This window comes from Podarcis filfolensis (assembly GCF_964270895.1).
Source record: "Podarcis filfolensis genome assembly, chromosome: 5".
NCBI classification, from domain to species: domain Eukaryota; kingdom Metazoa; phylum Chordata; class Lepidosauria; order Squamata; family Lacertidae; genus Podarcis; species Podarcis filfolensis.
Window position 1 is genome coordinate 19462435 of NC_139608.1, and position 15978 is coordinate 19478412.

The 15978-nt window shown below is 37.9% G+C and overlaps 2 protein-coding genes across 3 annotated transcripts in view; one reads left to right on the forward strand and one right to left on the reverse strand.

Annotated features, from left to right (window-relative positions):
• The window catches only part of IFT80 (intraflagellar transport 80), a 62671-nt gene that overhangs the window by 21373 nt on the left and 25320 nt on the right, over nt 1-15978 (forward strand). For both annotated transcript variants that reach the window (XM_083613241.1, XM_083613242.1), the window contains exons 6-8: nt 3383-3492; nt 5514-5603; nt 6484-6621. In XM_083613241.1, the coding sequence (XP_083469367.1) occupies nt 3383-3492; nt 5514-5603; nt 6484-6621 (338 nt within the window). The remainder of the gene's footprint in view (nt 1-3382; nt 3493-5513; nt 5604-6483; nt 6622-15978) is intronic.
• Nucleotides 10697-15978, reverse strand: part of LOC310762397 (putative membrane protein C3orf80 homolog) — a 54313-nt gene continuing 49031 nt past the window's right edge. Inside the window, exon 2 of the mRNA XM_083613457.1 lies at nt 10697-11326. Coding sequence (XP_083469583.1) covers nt 11321-11326 — 6 coding nt within the window. The 3' untranslated portion in view covers nt 10697-11320. The remainder of the gene's footprint in view (nt 11327-15978) is intronic.

The window sequence follows — 15978 nt, forward strand, 5'->3', positions numbered from 1 at the left end:
TATTGTTAATTTGCTACTTCTGTTTTTAGTAGAGTTTGTACTGATGTTTTTTTAAAAAATTATTTGGTCCAGACTCCCACTTATAGAAATGTACAATTTCCTTATATCCCGCCTTCTTGCCCTTTCTCCACTGCCTCTCTTCCAGTTGCCTTGTCCTCCCCACCTGCTTCTTCTGCCTGCTACCACAGTCCTTTTTCTGCTACAGTGGTACCTCGGAGGTCCGTACTTAACCTGAAACTGTTCTTAACCTGAAGCACCACTTTAGCTAATGGGGCCTCCTGCTGCTGCCGCGCTGCTGGAGCACGATTTCTGTTCTCATCCTGAAGCAAAGTTCTTAACCCGAGGTACTATTTCTGGGTTAGCAGAATCTGTAACCTGAAGTGTCTGTAACCTGAAGCATATGTAACCCGAGGTATCACTGTACTAGACAGATCACTGTGGGGCTATTCCAGCTTCCTTGTTCAGCCCTGAAATGTATGTTACCCCTGTTGTGCCCTTTCAAGTCTGCAGAACAGCGCTCTGTATTTGTTCCTCAGGCTGGAAAGAGCTGTGAGAGGATAAGTTAAAAGACAGCAGAAAGGGAGAATCACAGTCAAAATCTCATCAGCACATTTGGAGGTTCTTTAAAACCACTGTAATAGAAGCTTGTGTAGAATATAGATCACATATTACAAAAGCGAAGAAGTTGAAGCTTAGATAACAAAGGAAGGTAAAAAAGGGCAAGAAAACTTATTTTACATTTCGTTTTCAAAACTCAACCTTTCACTTATTTACTAGGGCCTAATTCAGAAAATACTATTTGAATATGGGTTCATGGGAACTAGCCATAGCAACCAAAGCACCTTTGCCAATAAAAATTAAATAAACCAAAGCAATCTAATATTCATTGGCATCTTAATTTATTGATTGAGGTGGTAATGATATCTGAAATCTGCACTCCATTGTTATAAAACCCTATATATCTGTAAATATACATGTAGCTTTCAAGCAGTGCAGATTTTACTGTTGGAATGCAGATAAGGCACATGCTAGTATCTTTTACTTTTAATCAGGCAAGTCTCACAGTATTGAAAAATATGTCAGTGCTGTCTGTTTTTAATGCGTGTGAAAGGAAGCAAAGTTTCATGGGTAGCATCTGCAGTGCACATTAAAACCCCATTACATCAAAAGGATAATTCTCTGCTTTTGCTTATATATTTTTAATTAAGTAATTAAATTAGTTTAATTAGACCTAGTCATACCAACAGACCTTTTAATCCGAATCTGTGATGATAGCTAATACTGTATATGTCAAGCACAGACCTTCTAAGCATGTGGAATGCAGTTATGTTAACTCATATAGCCAATCTCCATTCTTTATCTTTTCCTGTCTCTCTCAGTGGCAGCAGCAACCTCTACTGTACCTCTCTTAATCTTCAACACCATTGGCTGCTGTTTGACTCATGTTTTTTAGAGCAGTCTTCTGCTAGAACTTTGCTGTTTTATAGCTTTGCTAGTGGTGGTATAGCAATGAGAGATTCTCAGAAAATGTTAGCATTGAGAAAGTTTGACTTTATTCCATAAAATATAACTTGTGTTACAGTCCTAAAACTAGAGCAGGATGGGATTATAAGGATTTGGGGATAACAGTGCTATAAAGCCATATCAGAGCAAAGCTGGGACCTTGTAGATATCAAACAGAGACTAAATTTATATACCACTTCGAAATCACAGTCCCTGCAACGAGGCCATTTCTTATACCCTTGCTTGCGTCTCCGGTGCCTACTTTGTCACAGCTATCCAATAATAGCATTGCTATAGTCTAAAGCCATGGTGCTGTTTCAGTAGATTCTTATGTTTCTTGCTGTTGATAGATCTAATGCCAACTTGCAGGATCTAAACAAACTCCAGATGGAGTGATGCAGGTCGTGCAGTAGCCCTGATCCTCTGTCAGAACTATCAATTCTGATCTGGTTCTTTGATATGAGGAACAAGAAACAGCCTGCTGCTAATCCCTGCTATTGCTCAGCTCCTCCTTCCTGCCCTTCCTGCTCTGCTTCGATCCTGTACAGACATAAACTTTGACATACATCAACACTGAGTTTGGTTATTCCCCTCCAGGTATTCTGGATTAGTCTGATGTGCTGTCTTTTTAAGGAGTGAAATTGCTGCCAGCTGGAGCCAGTTGGACTCTTTATGTTTGAACTCATTAGCCCACTGGTGATAAATACGTAACAATAACTAAAGTCCTAAAATCTAAATACAATATCTAATTCTGCTCATCCGCTTTCAGAAAGGACCTCTGCTCACACAACATGACTTCCTCTGCTCCCCTCCTTCTGCACATGTGGAGGGGTACAGGAGGGAGGAGAGAAAAGTGAAATCCTCTAGCACAACATTGGATTTCTCTTTAATACTCCATTGAAAACCCTAACAATTTCCACAAGAAGCCAGCCCAGATAGAAACACCTTCCAATAGAGGCTTATGCTTTGTAAAGTCTTCAGGAAAAGAGAATTCCCTGTGTGTCATTGCTTTCTTAACCTATTGGCCTGCTAACCTCCAAGTGCCTTTTGGCAAGCAGGAACGCATCTCACTAGTTGGTGCCCATGGGCCTGTCCCTCCTAGGTAGTGGTTTGTAAGTTTACAACAACGGTTGGGGCTATTGGTTTGTTATGTTCTTGTTTTTATTATGTATTTTGTGTTTTTATCTTGTATTTTTATTCTGTGAACCTCCCAGAAGTTTAATAAATAAATAATAGTTGCATGCCACAGTAGCTGACCTTGGTTACAACTTCCATCCATTTTTAATGGCACAGTCTCTGTAAATTTGCCTTTTTAAAACAGATCAGATATCAGTGCTAGAAAATATTGGGCCTTACTCAGCAAGTTAGCAGGATTTCTTACTAATATACAGTGTTTTTTTCCTTTTAAAAAAAATTTTTTTAGGGGTACTCTCATTTACCTTGTTGTTGTTTAGTTGTCTTAGTCGTGTTCGACTCTCCGTGACCCCACGAACCAGAGCATGCCTTGGAAACTCTCACTTTCTTCTCAAAGCTTCTCCTTTTTATGTCCATGGAGTTTTCTTGGCAAAATGCTGGAGTGGTTTGCCAGTTCCTTCTCCAAGTGGATCACATTTAGTCTAAACTCTTGGCTATGACCTGTCCATCTTGGGTGGCACTGCACGGCATAGCTCATAGCTTCAAGCCCCTTCACCACGACAAGGCAGTGATCCATGAAGGGGATTTACCTACTCATATTCAAATACTGCCCCTCAATGAGGCCAAACTTAGATTCACAAAATATTTAGGGGTATGCGTACCCCTGCGTACCCCCAGAAAAAAGCACTGCTAATATATCCTTACTTCTTTCTTTTCTTTCTCCCTTTCTCGGGCTTTTCTACAGGCACACCGATATATTCAGTAGCATGGGGTCCTGATTCTGAAAAGATTCTTTATACATCAGGAAAGCAGTTGATTATCAAACCACTTCAACCAAATGCTAAAGTTCTGCAGGTAACCATTACTGTAATGCGAAATGGGATTTAGCTTTTCATACTGTTTCAGGATATTTGTATTTATATATATTTATATAAAATATTTATATAATAAAAAACTGTGTGTGCATCAGAAGTGGCTGGAGAACCCCAGCCAGATGGTTGGGGTATAAATAATAAAATTATTATTATGTTATTATTTTGGCAGGAACATTGTCATTCACAACAGTGTTAAGGACTAACCCACCAGTGTTGGTATAGAGAATACTTTCATATACACAAGTTCATGTGTGGAACAGAGCCTCAGTATCGACATTACAACTATTATTAGGATTATTATTTATTCAATTTACATACCACCCTTTATCAGAAGATCCCAGGGCAGTATACAATATAAAAAGCACATTACAGAAGATAAAAACATAATAAAAACATACTGACAGACAGCATAATAATGACATAGTCATCATAATAACTGTCCACTCCCCCACAGGCCATAGATTATTTAATAGCCATAGGCCAGGGTAAAGACGAATGTTTTTGCCTGGCACCAGATAGTTCAAGGCAGTTGTTGTAATCCTGTGAAATAAATGGGCATTCTCTTCACATGGTGCTATAATTCTAATTACGCTTCTTAAAAGGTAATGCAACTGTTTGTATGTACACAAAACACTTCTACTTTCCTTAACAGAGGTGACACAATCACTCATTAAAACCACAATTAAGCATTACAGGGGATCAATATTAACTGCAATTAAGGCTAACCAGACTTAGCCAGAATTTGAAATAAGTTTAGAAACTGTGGTTGAAAGTGGTGCTGATGTAATGCTTAATCATGATTGAGGAGGCTGGGGAGAAAGGGATTTGCACTCACTCAAGTAGGGAACCACTGGGAAGAAAAAGCACAAAATCTTGCAACCCAGTCCTGATTGTTTAAGCACAGTTAATCAGTCATGAATGTTAAGTGTGCACCAGCACAGCATTTTAACAGGACTGACACCTAAAAGTTCATATAGTCCTAAACAATGGAACACAGGTGGATTGATAACTATTCACCCTACATTGCAGAACCTAGGCCATTTTTTAAAAAAATTATCCAAAAGTACACAGTGGGTGAATATTTAACTTTTATCTATTCAAATGTTTTTATATGGATTGTGCAGCCTAACTTAGAGAGAGCTCTGTTGCAAAAGTAATATATGACTATATCAGTTTATTGTATATATAGTTAGTTTATTTAATCTTAGCTGTCCTCAAATGACATGACCTTTAAAAGCTTTGTTTTTAAAACAACTCATCAATTATGCTGCTGTTTCCCCCCCAATATGGTTGAAATGGCTTGCCAGCCTAAAACTGCAACCTGTTAATATTTAGAATTGTATGCAGTATAGTGTTAAGTTAGGTCACTTAGTTCTTCTGGCAAAATGTTTTACACCAGCAGAAAGTTGTTGTGAAAGAGAATGCATAAACAGGTTGCTTTGTTGTACAGTAGATTATGTAATCATTGTACATTGATTTTCCGATAGAGCAATGGTTGCATTGGACTCCCTTGTTGTTCTGTATTAAAACTCACCTGTCCTCCAGCACAAGAGCTAGCAGACAGAGGACACTGGATATGTTGTTGGGCCAGTGTTAGATTTTCTGGATCCTTTTCAATTGGGGTTTAGGCCCGGTTTTGGCACAAGAACTGCTTCAGAATGCTCTCCCCAGGGAGGTGTTTCAGGTTCTTCCATTACGTATCTTTAGGCACAAGGGGGAAATGTTTCTCTTTAACCTCGCCTATGGTGATTAACTTTCTATGGGCTTTTAAATGTGTTTGTGGGAGTGGGGGTTATTGGTTTGTTCTTGTTTCTATTATGTATTTTGTGTTCTCATTTTGTATTTTTGTATTTTGATCTTCAGATGGAGGGCAGCATACAAATTTAATGAATGATAATAGAATTTACATCTTGCAATTGTAGCTGTTTGTAATATACAAATAATAACATCCTCCTGATTTGTTTTTAAAAAAGTTTATTTCAATTCTATTTTCTTCTACAGTGGAAAGCTCATGATGGAATTATTCTAAAAGTTGATTGGAACTCTGTCAATGATCTTATTCTATCAGCTGGTGAAGATTGCAAATACAAGGTATGTATTATTTTCAACAACAAAAATGCAGTGAAGTAAAAGAGTTTGTTATTCAGAACACATTCCTTTAAATGTCTTTTATTCTTCAGAATAAATATATCAGCCAACCTTATTTATGGCTAAATATTTTTAAAGTACTGCTTATGCCTGCCCACACTAGTGTGCTAGAACAAAAATTATTTTCATAGAAGAACAGCGAGATAAGAGTGATTGCATCATAAAAAACTAAATAGATTGGTAAATCAAAACTGTAATATAGATATAGATATTACTAAATTAGATCCATTAATTCTAATCAGTCTATTATGAGTAGAACTTAGTTGGATATAACCCATATTACCTCAGTCTGCCCATACTGAGCAAGCCAAATGACCTTTTTACTTGGATCACATAGTGTTCCAAGGATTTCATGCTGTGTAACTGGTCCAAAGAAGGAAATGCCTGTGCACATACTCTAAATAAGGTGTGAGGTAAGGTGACTATTTGAAGGAATGAACTTCAGAATATCAAACTGGGGGCACGGAATACTGATGATGAGATACATAAAACATCTGAGCAGACCTGGTACTACTCTTGGTTTTCCCCATGTCAATTACTTCAGTAGTACCCCCAGCCACACATATCCAAGGTATCCCATTATTTATGAACCTTAATCCATTGTAGCATGTAGAGCAAAGGGAAAGATCTGGACAGATCCTCCACTTGGAGAGTGGATATAAAGGGTGGGAGTGGAGAAAGGACTGGAAATAGCCATTGCTCCCACTTTGGGTAATATACAAGAAACGTTATGTAGTTCTGAAACATGATTCGTATTTGGAAAACAAGTAAGACTCCTTTGAAATATGATGTCATTAACAACAATATTTTAATGGTTTTATAGGTGTGGGATAGCTATGGTCGTCTATTGTATAGTTCACAGTCGCATGAGTATCCTATCACTTCTGTTGCTTGGGCTCTGGATGGGGAGTTATTTGCTGTGGGGTCCTTTCACACCTTACGACTTTGCGATAAAACTGGGGTAAGTAACTGATGATTTGAGAATAACTCTTGTTTTGGGGTGTCTGTCCAGTGGGGTATCTTTATAAATTATTTCCTGGTGTGCTTAGTAGATTCGCTTTTAGAAAAGAATGCTGTATACATTAAAAATCTAAACTTTATAAAATTGGACCATAACTTAGAATTTTTAATGTATATACTATATATTTGTTTACTTAGTAGTAAAGAAGAATAGTAAAGAAATTTCACTGGTACATCTTATATTTCCAATTTAAAGTTTTACAGTCAAAGGATTTTTATCTTTTCATTATGCTATGTGATTAATAAGCAGTCTTATTCCCCTGTCAACATACAACACTTCCAAGAGAACTGCACTGGTTACTTATTTGCTACTGGACCATGTTTGAGGTATTACTATTGGTATATAAAGTCTTAGCCACTTGGAATCAGTTTACTTGAGGCATCACTTTACCCCATCTGTGCCCACTTGACTGCTTCAGTATGCGCAACTGGCCCTGTTTCAGGTGCCACATAATACCCATTCTGCACTTCGAAGAAATCAGTATTTTAGTGTGGCAGAAATTACAATTAAAAGGTCCCTTCCTATTGACATCAGGCAGGTGCCTTCACTGTACCCTTTCTGGTGCCTGCTTAGAGCAAATTTATTTAGGCAAGTCTATCCAGGCATGTAGAAGTTACAAGTGTGCTATTTCTTTTTAGCTACTGTTGATTTTAATAATCATTTGAGTATTTTAATAGCTGCTTTTAAGTTACAATTTTAATGTTTTGTTTTCTATTTCTGGAAACTGCCTAGGGTTTGTTTGCAACAAATCTCTTAAAGTTGGTGGCTTATTTCAGGGCAGGTTTTGAATGTGCTTTGTCAAGCAGAAACGAGGAACTGATCAAAATACCTATTAGACTGAGTAGTGGATGAAATGCCCACAAATGAAATGTGCCTATTCAGGATTCCTGCTGATAAGCGGGAATATGCTGGTAGTGATCACCCATGTTGCGAGGTGGGAGCAGGCTTCCGTTCTTAATGGGGTTGTCATATCCCAGAGGCTAATATAGCATTGAGAGGAATTTGAGTTCCTTGCGGGCAGGGATCACTTCATAGCACTACACAAACTGCTACCAGCTTCTTTTCAGCCTCTGGTAATCTGATTACTCCACTAGGATTGCCACCCTCCCTGTGGGCTGTGAATGACATGGGTCTGAGGTGTAATTGCACACATGTGCTCCTTGACTCTGCACAGAAGTGCTGAATTAGGCTTCAGATTTCTATTCATGTATGCATGTTTCACTCACGTTTCTAGAACTGTTTTGAACAATGTTACTCTCTTTCCTCTTGCTACGCATGCCCAAGAGCTCAAAATGTGTCCAAGTTGACATTTAAATCAAAAGGAAAAAATGTGGTGCTGCAAATGATCATTCACATCGCTTCACATATATAGCAAATTAGAAACAGATATTAAATGTAGTTAATAAGGAAGTTCAGAAATTATCATTTTCCTCTGAATCTGAAAATCTATTATAAATCATAGCTTCAAGGTCTATTCATCACTAATTTACTTTTTACTTCTAAAATACTTCTTACTCAACTAAGTAGGTGGGATATTTAGTTTTACATTTTTTAACTTTCATCTCATTTAATAGTTGTTTTTGCTTTATTTCTGGCTAGAAAAAAAAGGATAAATGGCTATTTCTGATTTAGGTTGACTAAGGTTCTCTGACAGAATAGTATTGTTTGGAGCTTTTCAATCATAATCTTTTCAGACCAGAAAGTATGCTGTTCATAAAATAAGCTGTGATTTTGTGCCAAAATAATTGATTTTCCAAAGACAGTGTTTGCAGCTGAAGCATTAAAGTAGGTAAATTGCTAATCAATCATGAAGACTAGTTCTTGTTATAGTGATTCACATCTGCCATAGTATATTCTATTTGATCATAGTTAAATATCATTATAAAGAGTGAAATAGAGTTTCCTCCAGGTACTGGCATGAGAGTGAGCTAAGTTTGTAACAGTAGGGTTACCATCCCTTTCAACACCTTACCACTCCATGAAAGGGTCTTATGCTAGTGTAACTTTAGTATGCAATAGTCTGGTATTACAGTGTTTTATACTGAAATATTAAAAATGCTACATAAATTTTTATGTTGGCTTTTAAAAAGAAAACTTTCTAACACATAACATTTTTGATACGATTCACATCTCCCAGTTTCATACATTTCTCTCTTGTCCTCTCTCTTGTCCGTTCCACACTCACTTGTCCTTTAATACTTCCTTCCTCTCCTGCTTCCTCTCAATCTTTGTCTCCTACTTCTCTGTTCTGCATACACTATTCATGGTGAGGATTCACAGCCACAAAAGAAAGACAATATAGGTGCTTTACATCTCAATTATGAACATTATTAGCAGACGATAAATCACGTTGCACTAGTATTTTACAGTCCAGAAGTTGACTTTCATTTCACAACAGCTTGTGACTTCTAGTCCTTCCTCAAACAACTGTTATCATATTGGCACCTGTTGTGCAGCTGTAATATTTTGAGTGGTGCCTTAATTTTCCTTGACAAAGCAGTGTGCCCCCACCTATTACCTAGCCTGACTCAGATTATGAATATTGGAATCCATGATTCATCAGTCACTTAGAAATAATAATGACAATTGTAGAATAAGATGAAGAAGAGCTTAGGGTAGGATAGTGGATTACCATGTAAAATAGGGCTAGTCTCTGGGCCAGTCACTGTCTCTTTTCCTAACCTACTTCATAAGATTCATGTGAGATAAGAGGGGGAATCCATATATACCACATTGAGCTCCTTGAAGGAAGGGTGGGAGGTATACTTATAACACATACATTGTTGATAATGCAATAGATAATTGAAGAATATGTTTGAAAGTAACACTAGCCCGGTTAGAACATAATGCTAAACCATGGTTTGTACAACATCAGTGACAAGGAATGAACATGAGCAAAGTTTTAAAATGAATCATTCCCAGAGATGTGAAGGCCTGGAAAGAAACTGGAAAAATCAACCCACCCAATTGAAAGAATGGGAAAATGGGGGAAGTTTGGGTACCCCCCCCATTTTTCCTGTTTTTTCCTGGGCTTTCATATCTCTAATCCTCTCCTCCCATGCAGCTGTGAGAACGACTTTGCCAGTGTTTAGTTTCATGTTCCCCTAATCTTGACTTGTTGCATAGGAAACAGGGATCATGGTTTATTTCAAACTAGTCAGTTTCAAAATAAGCAAACTTCAAACCATGAGTTATGTAGCTGGCTTGTTTAACTAACCAGAGTTTCTGATAAACCACAATCTCTGGTTTATATGCAACAACAAGTCAAGATTAGGGGAAAGTGAAGCTAAATGCTGGCAAAATCCTTATCCAGTCTGCGCAGGAGGTGGAAAAGGTAGGGGGAGTGTGTGAGCCCAAGGCTGTGCTTGGGCTCATTCCAGCTCATGCATGTAGTGCTAAATAGTGGTTTAGTGATATGTGAGAACCTGGCAAATGAGTCAGAAACTTTCCCCCAAAATCTGTCACAACAAAGCCATAATCTGAATAACTTCTCTGTTATTCGTAGGGTTACTAATTTCAGACTGCAAGCTTATTCATATTTACTTGGGAGTGAGCCATATTGAAAACAGCAGCATTTACTTCTAGTAGAGCTGAATAGGATTTCAAATTACAAAATTTTCAAATTGTAAATTATTTGCAACTCAAGATGTGGCCTGCTGAATTCAGTTACACTTCTTAGAATTCAGTTACAGACTCGAAGAGTGTTCTTTAAATTAAACCTCATTTCTTATTTAGTTGAGGCGCCCGCCCTGTGGAACGCCCTCCCAGCAGATGTCAAAGAGATAAACAACTACCTGACATTTAGAAGACATCTGAAAGCAGCCCTGTTTAGGGAAGTTTTTAATGTGTGACATTTTAATGTATTTTTAATCTTTGTTGTAAGCCGCCCAGAGTGGCTGGGGTACAAATAAATAATAATAATAATAATAATAATAATAATTATTATTATTATTATTATTATTATTATTATTATTTATTTTAACTACTTCATTCAAAATCTGAGAGAATACTTTGTAATACAACAGTATAGAGTTTATGCTGTATTTCAGGAAGAATCCTCTTCACACATGAAAATTTCATTCAAGGGGGGTGGAGAATTGGGGGGGGGAGCTGCACACCTGTACTTGTTAATAACCTAACCCAGCAGCTGTGAGGTAATGGGCTAGGAGCTGATCAACCAGTCAGCTTCTGGTTTATTGCAACATCACTGCCTCATGAAGACCAACATCTTGGGTCAGGGCATTACCAGCACTCCACGCATCAGCATTGGTGGCCACATGCTTGAGGTGGTGGACTATTCTTTCTACCTGGGCTCCACCATAACCAGCATACTTTCCATTGACACTGAGCTGGAAAAGTGTAGGTAAGGCAGCTATGGCAATAGCTCTCTCCAAAAGGGTATGGGAGAATGTTATACCTGTCAGGAATGACATCTAAATCCATATGTGCTGTGTCTGGAAGATTTTGGGCATCACGTGGCAGGGCAGAGTTTCAAAAAAAGATGTGCTCTATCATACCCACATTCCCAGTATGTTGGCCCTTCTGTCTCAGCGACATCTACGTTGGCTTAGTCATGTTCACAGAATGGAAGATGGCAGGATCCCCAAGGATGTGCTCTACAGGGAGCTGGCTTCAGGCATCAGACCTGTTGGCAAACCAACTCTGCATTACAAAGATGTCTGCAAGCGTGGCATGAAGACTGGCAACATGAACCCTGCTGTGTGGGAGCCCCTTGCAGATGACCTCAGTGCTTGGAGACCGTCAGGTTGTGTATCCACAACAGTGACCAGAGGAGGAATGACCACTGGGAGGGAGCGCAGAGAGAAGAAACACCATGGTGCATCTGTAACAGTGAAACCAGAGGCCTTCATCTGCCCCAGCTGCAACAAAACATGTCTCTCCCGTATTGGTCTCTACAGCCACAACAGGCGCTGTAACTCCAACAGTTTGACCTCAGTGGCACACTCTTTTGTAGTCTTTTGAGACTGATGAATAACAACAACTGGATTAGCTTGGAAGGGGCAGAGGCTGGTGGCTGCAGCAGTGCTACCAGTTGGAGCAGGGGCATGTGGTAGAGGGTGCTTGGAGGAGGGCATTTGGAAATAGCAGCACTGGTGGACCCTGTTGGAGTTTATGGGTGCTGGCAAATGTTTCATAATGTTGGGGAAAGGAAGCCGAATCTGGTCCACTTGAAGGATTTCAAAATCCATTGTTGGAGCAAAGTATTGGAAGACACAAGAACTACCCACGCTGGAAGAGTGGCAGACGAAGGTGATAGACTATATGGGACTGGCTGAGATGACTGGCAGAATCCGCGACCAAGGGAAAGAGACGGTGGAAGAAGATTGGAAGAAATTTAAAGTTTATCTTAAGAACTGTTGTAAAATTAATGAGTGCTAAAATGTCATGGGTAATGTAAAACAGAATTGCAGTGACAAATAATTGGGTAAGAGAAAAAGGATCAAAGAAAGTGAATTTTAAGTAATTGAAACTAGGGGTTGCTGGAAAAGTTTAAAACAGGGATGCAGAAAAGGGAGGTATGGGGAAGTCGTTGAAATAAGGTTTAAGAAAAAGAGGTTATGAAATTATACATGTTTATATGTTTGTTTGTTAATGTGTTGTTAGTTGTATTGTCTTTTAATATATGTTGGAAAATCAATAAAAATTTATTTAAAAAAAATATCCATTGTTGGTCATTGCCTTCATACGGATCCACCAAAATAGTACAAACCAATAAGCAAGCTTTCAGGTTCCCAGAGCTGTTCATTAATCAATTAGGCTGGATACTCAGCTTTCCTCCACTCCGCTCCCATTTTGCTACCTTAATGGTGAAACCCCAAATTCTGCATTTAGTCATAGCCTTAAGATAGACTCTGAGGAGGAGACTGCAGACTAAGTAAAAGCATCACTTGTTGCAAACCCTGATGTTAGTTACTCCCAAACATTTTTCAGCCACTGTGTCATACATCCAAGCTATTAATGGAAAAAATCCCCTACTCCACTCTTTCAACAATTATAGGCAAAGTGAGAATTCTAATCCATGGTATTGTTTATGAGTCCATGGTTATTATAATGAGAATCCATGGTTATTGTAATGAGAGAAGAAACACAAACTTTACAGAGACTTTTCTTAATCATTTGTAAGTTCATCTATTACAGAACACACAGCATAAAATATTGAAGTTAAGTCTGTTTACAGAAAAATACTTTAAAATGGGACTTTCTTCCTACAGAGGAATGGGGAGGGGATTAACAGTAGCTAAAGCCAGATACTATCTATTCCTTTACAGCTGGCAGGAATAATTTATGAGGCTTGCCTCCTTCGTTTTTGCTGCTTCATGCAATTTTTTTCCTTGACTTAAATATAAATAGCTCCTAAAGAATTAGCCATGCTGGTGCTGAGAGAGAAGAGAGAATGAGTCACATAACCAGTGTGATAGTGTTTGAAGAGAACCAGACCTGGCTTTCTGGTCAACACAGACATTTTTATTGTGTCTGATGTAATGGAGCTGAATCAGCGAATTGCTCCCTCGAGAGCCATCAGGAGATATACATATCATTAACCCTTCTACAGCATATGCAACTAGTTACAAAGCATAATTTAATTAAATACGCTAACAAATACTCTTTTGCTTCCATTTCTTTTTTGCTTTTCATCTGTTTCTTTATATGTGTATGTGTGTGTGTGTATGCGTGCCACTTTTACAGTAGTACTGCTTAGAAATAGACTTCAGTTAAAATTTCATGCAATTTCATGAAAAGCAACAACAACCAGTATTAGAATTAACTTTGGTAGGTGCTCTTAACATTTGTGCCAGGCAAAGATTATGTTCAAAGCCAAACACACTTCTACATATAATACAGAAAACAGTTGCATTTTCTTTGTCCCTGATTTTTAAAATGCTAAGTGTCTGAAGAAAAGACCAGTGCCTGATGCCTGTGACTATTCATACATACCTTGTGGGTGACTTCCTGTGGGTTTGTATGCCTGCTTTGACACTGTTGGTCATGTCGCATTACTCTTACACAGAAATAGAAATCAGGAAGGACTGAGGCCTTCTAATATTCCCCCACCCCCGCAGTTACAGAAAATGAATCACAAGAGAGGACCCCTTTCTCAGTGCCCCAGAGAATGAAAGAAACATTTATATAAAGCATAAAGAACATTATAAGCCACAGTCAGTATGAGTGCACACACACATATACATGATTTTTTGTTGTTACAATCATTTAGTCAATCTGGTCCTTCATATAAAGGAATGTTAATTTTCTGCTTTCTTTACCAGAGGTTAATTGAGCCCCATTAGACAATTGTTAGTGCCATTTTTATTATAGTTCTGAATTCTTTTGCAGATTTTAAGGAATTTTTTTTAAACCTGTGCACTACGGTACAAAAATAAAACTCTACTACAGTTGTTTAGTTTAGTCTAAGTATTGGAACATCTTCTGTATTTTTTAGACTTGCGGGCAACACATTTTCCTACTGAATATCTTGTTATATTGTGAATGCCTCTGCATACTAACTTTTAATTATATTATTGATCTCTACTCTATGCAATAGGACATCTCCCATATGTCTCATCATTCAAATGCATGAGCATAGCTTTTTAAAATGAGTAGTCATTATAGTAGCTGTGCCCTTTCTTGAAGATGTGGTTGAGGTGGAGCGGTGGTCAGAAAATATTTTTACCTTCAGAGGGATTTTTGGTAGTAGAGACTGTACCACCACTTCCTTGACTGTGAAGATAATGAAACTTGGGCACAATAATGGGATGGAATTTAAACCTGTATCTTGCCCTGGCCTCAGGTATCTAGAGGAAGAGTTTACACTCTGTGTTGTTTCTTGCTCGCATTTCAGAATAGATTGATGGGAATGAGTTTTTATAAAGCTTGACAACATTATATAAATCTGAAACAAGACTTGTGTAAAAAGCATTATTTGCAAGTTTCTATAATCTCCTTACTGTTTTCTTTGCCCTCCTGTAAATGAAGGTAGGTAGCAATGATAATAAAGAGAACCAGTTGACAAAGACTACGATGGCATTTTGTTTCTTCACTTCAGAATGTGTTGAGATATTTTCTAGATGATTTAAACTGCATGGTGAAGGGTTGTTAAACTCTGTAGAGTGCATGAAAGCCATTTTATTTTCAGTCACATTTGGTTACTTACTTTTACTGCCACTTCTCTCATCATAACAAAGCTGTTAAAAGGACTACTTTTTATGATCGTTGTACTGTGGCATTGGACCAGAGTATAAAATAGGTATGATGCGTATTTGTTCTTCATACTTGCATGATACTTTGTTCTCAGAAAAAAAGCAGTCTTAAGATTTCCTTTATAATATAGAATCATAGAGTTGGGAGAGACTCTGAGGGTCATCTAGTCCAACCGCCTGCAGTGCAGGAATCTACAGCTGTCCCATACAGGGACCGAACCTGCAACCTTGGTGCCACTAGCACCATGCTCTAACCAATTGAGATATCCAGGAGGGATACAAGTCTGTACCACTCTTTGCAGTACCTTCCTCCCGAAGGCTGAATCTGCAAGTATGTATTTGTATTCTGTATTTGTAATATGTGTTTGTCAGCAAATATTTGTAGATATATTTTTAAAGTTTTCTGTTGGGATTAAACTCCATGATCAGTATCAATCTGAAATGAAAAAAGCACCATTAATTATTTTATCCCATAATTAAAACTGTTGTTTTTGAGACTGTAAAAAAAAATAAATGTAATTGATAGGCTACTCTTTCAAAAGTAGCTACTATGCATGGAATAAATGCATTGCTGCATTGAAGATTATATTTCCATTGAATAACTGTAGACCAGGCAAATTTGTTTCACTTAATTCTGTTCAGGGATTGCATCCCAGTTTTCCCTAGTATGACCTATATATTTGAATGTATTTATTTTTACCAAATTTAGTTCTTTAAATAAATTACACTGGAATATCATGGTTTCCCTTGTGGCCTCCCATTGATTTCCTTGGAATATACTGGCAATGATTGGGTAGAATTCTACTGAAATTTGACAGTACACTGTAACCAGAATTTAAAAAGAGGTTTTTGGCAGCAATTCTTTTCCAGAACTGCACATTTTGATATGATACAATTCACTAGATGAGATAATGATCCAAATATTTGAAAGTAGGTTATGCATTTAATCCATATCATAGATTAGTAAAGAGCCAAATCATTGACTAAATTCCAAGATTAAGAATGAGAGGAGGACTGAAATTATTTTAAAAGGTAGCAGTGGTTTCAGTTCTTAATCACCGTTGTAGTACAGTGGTACCTC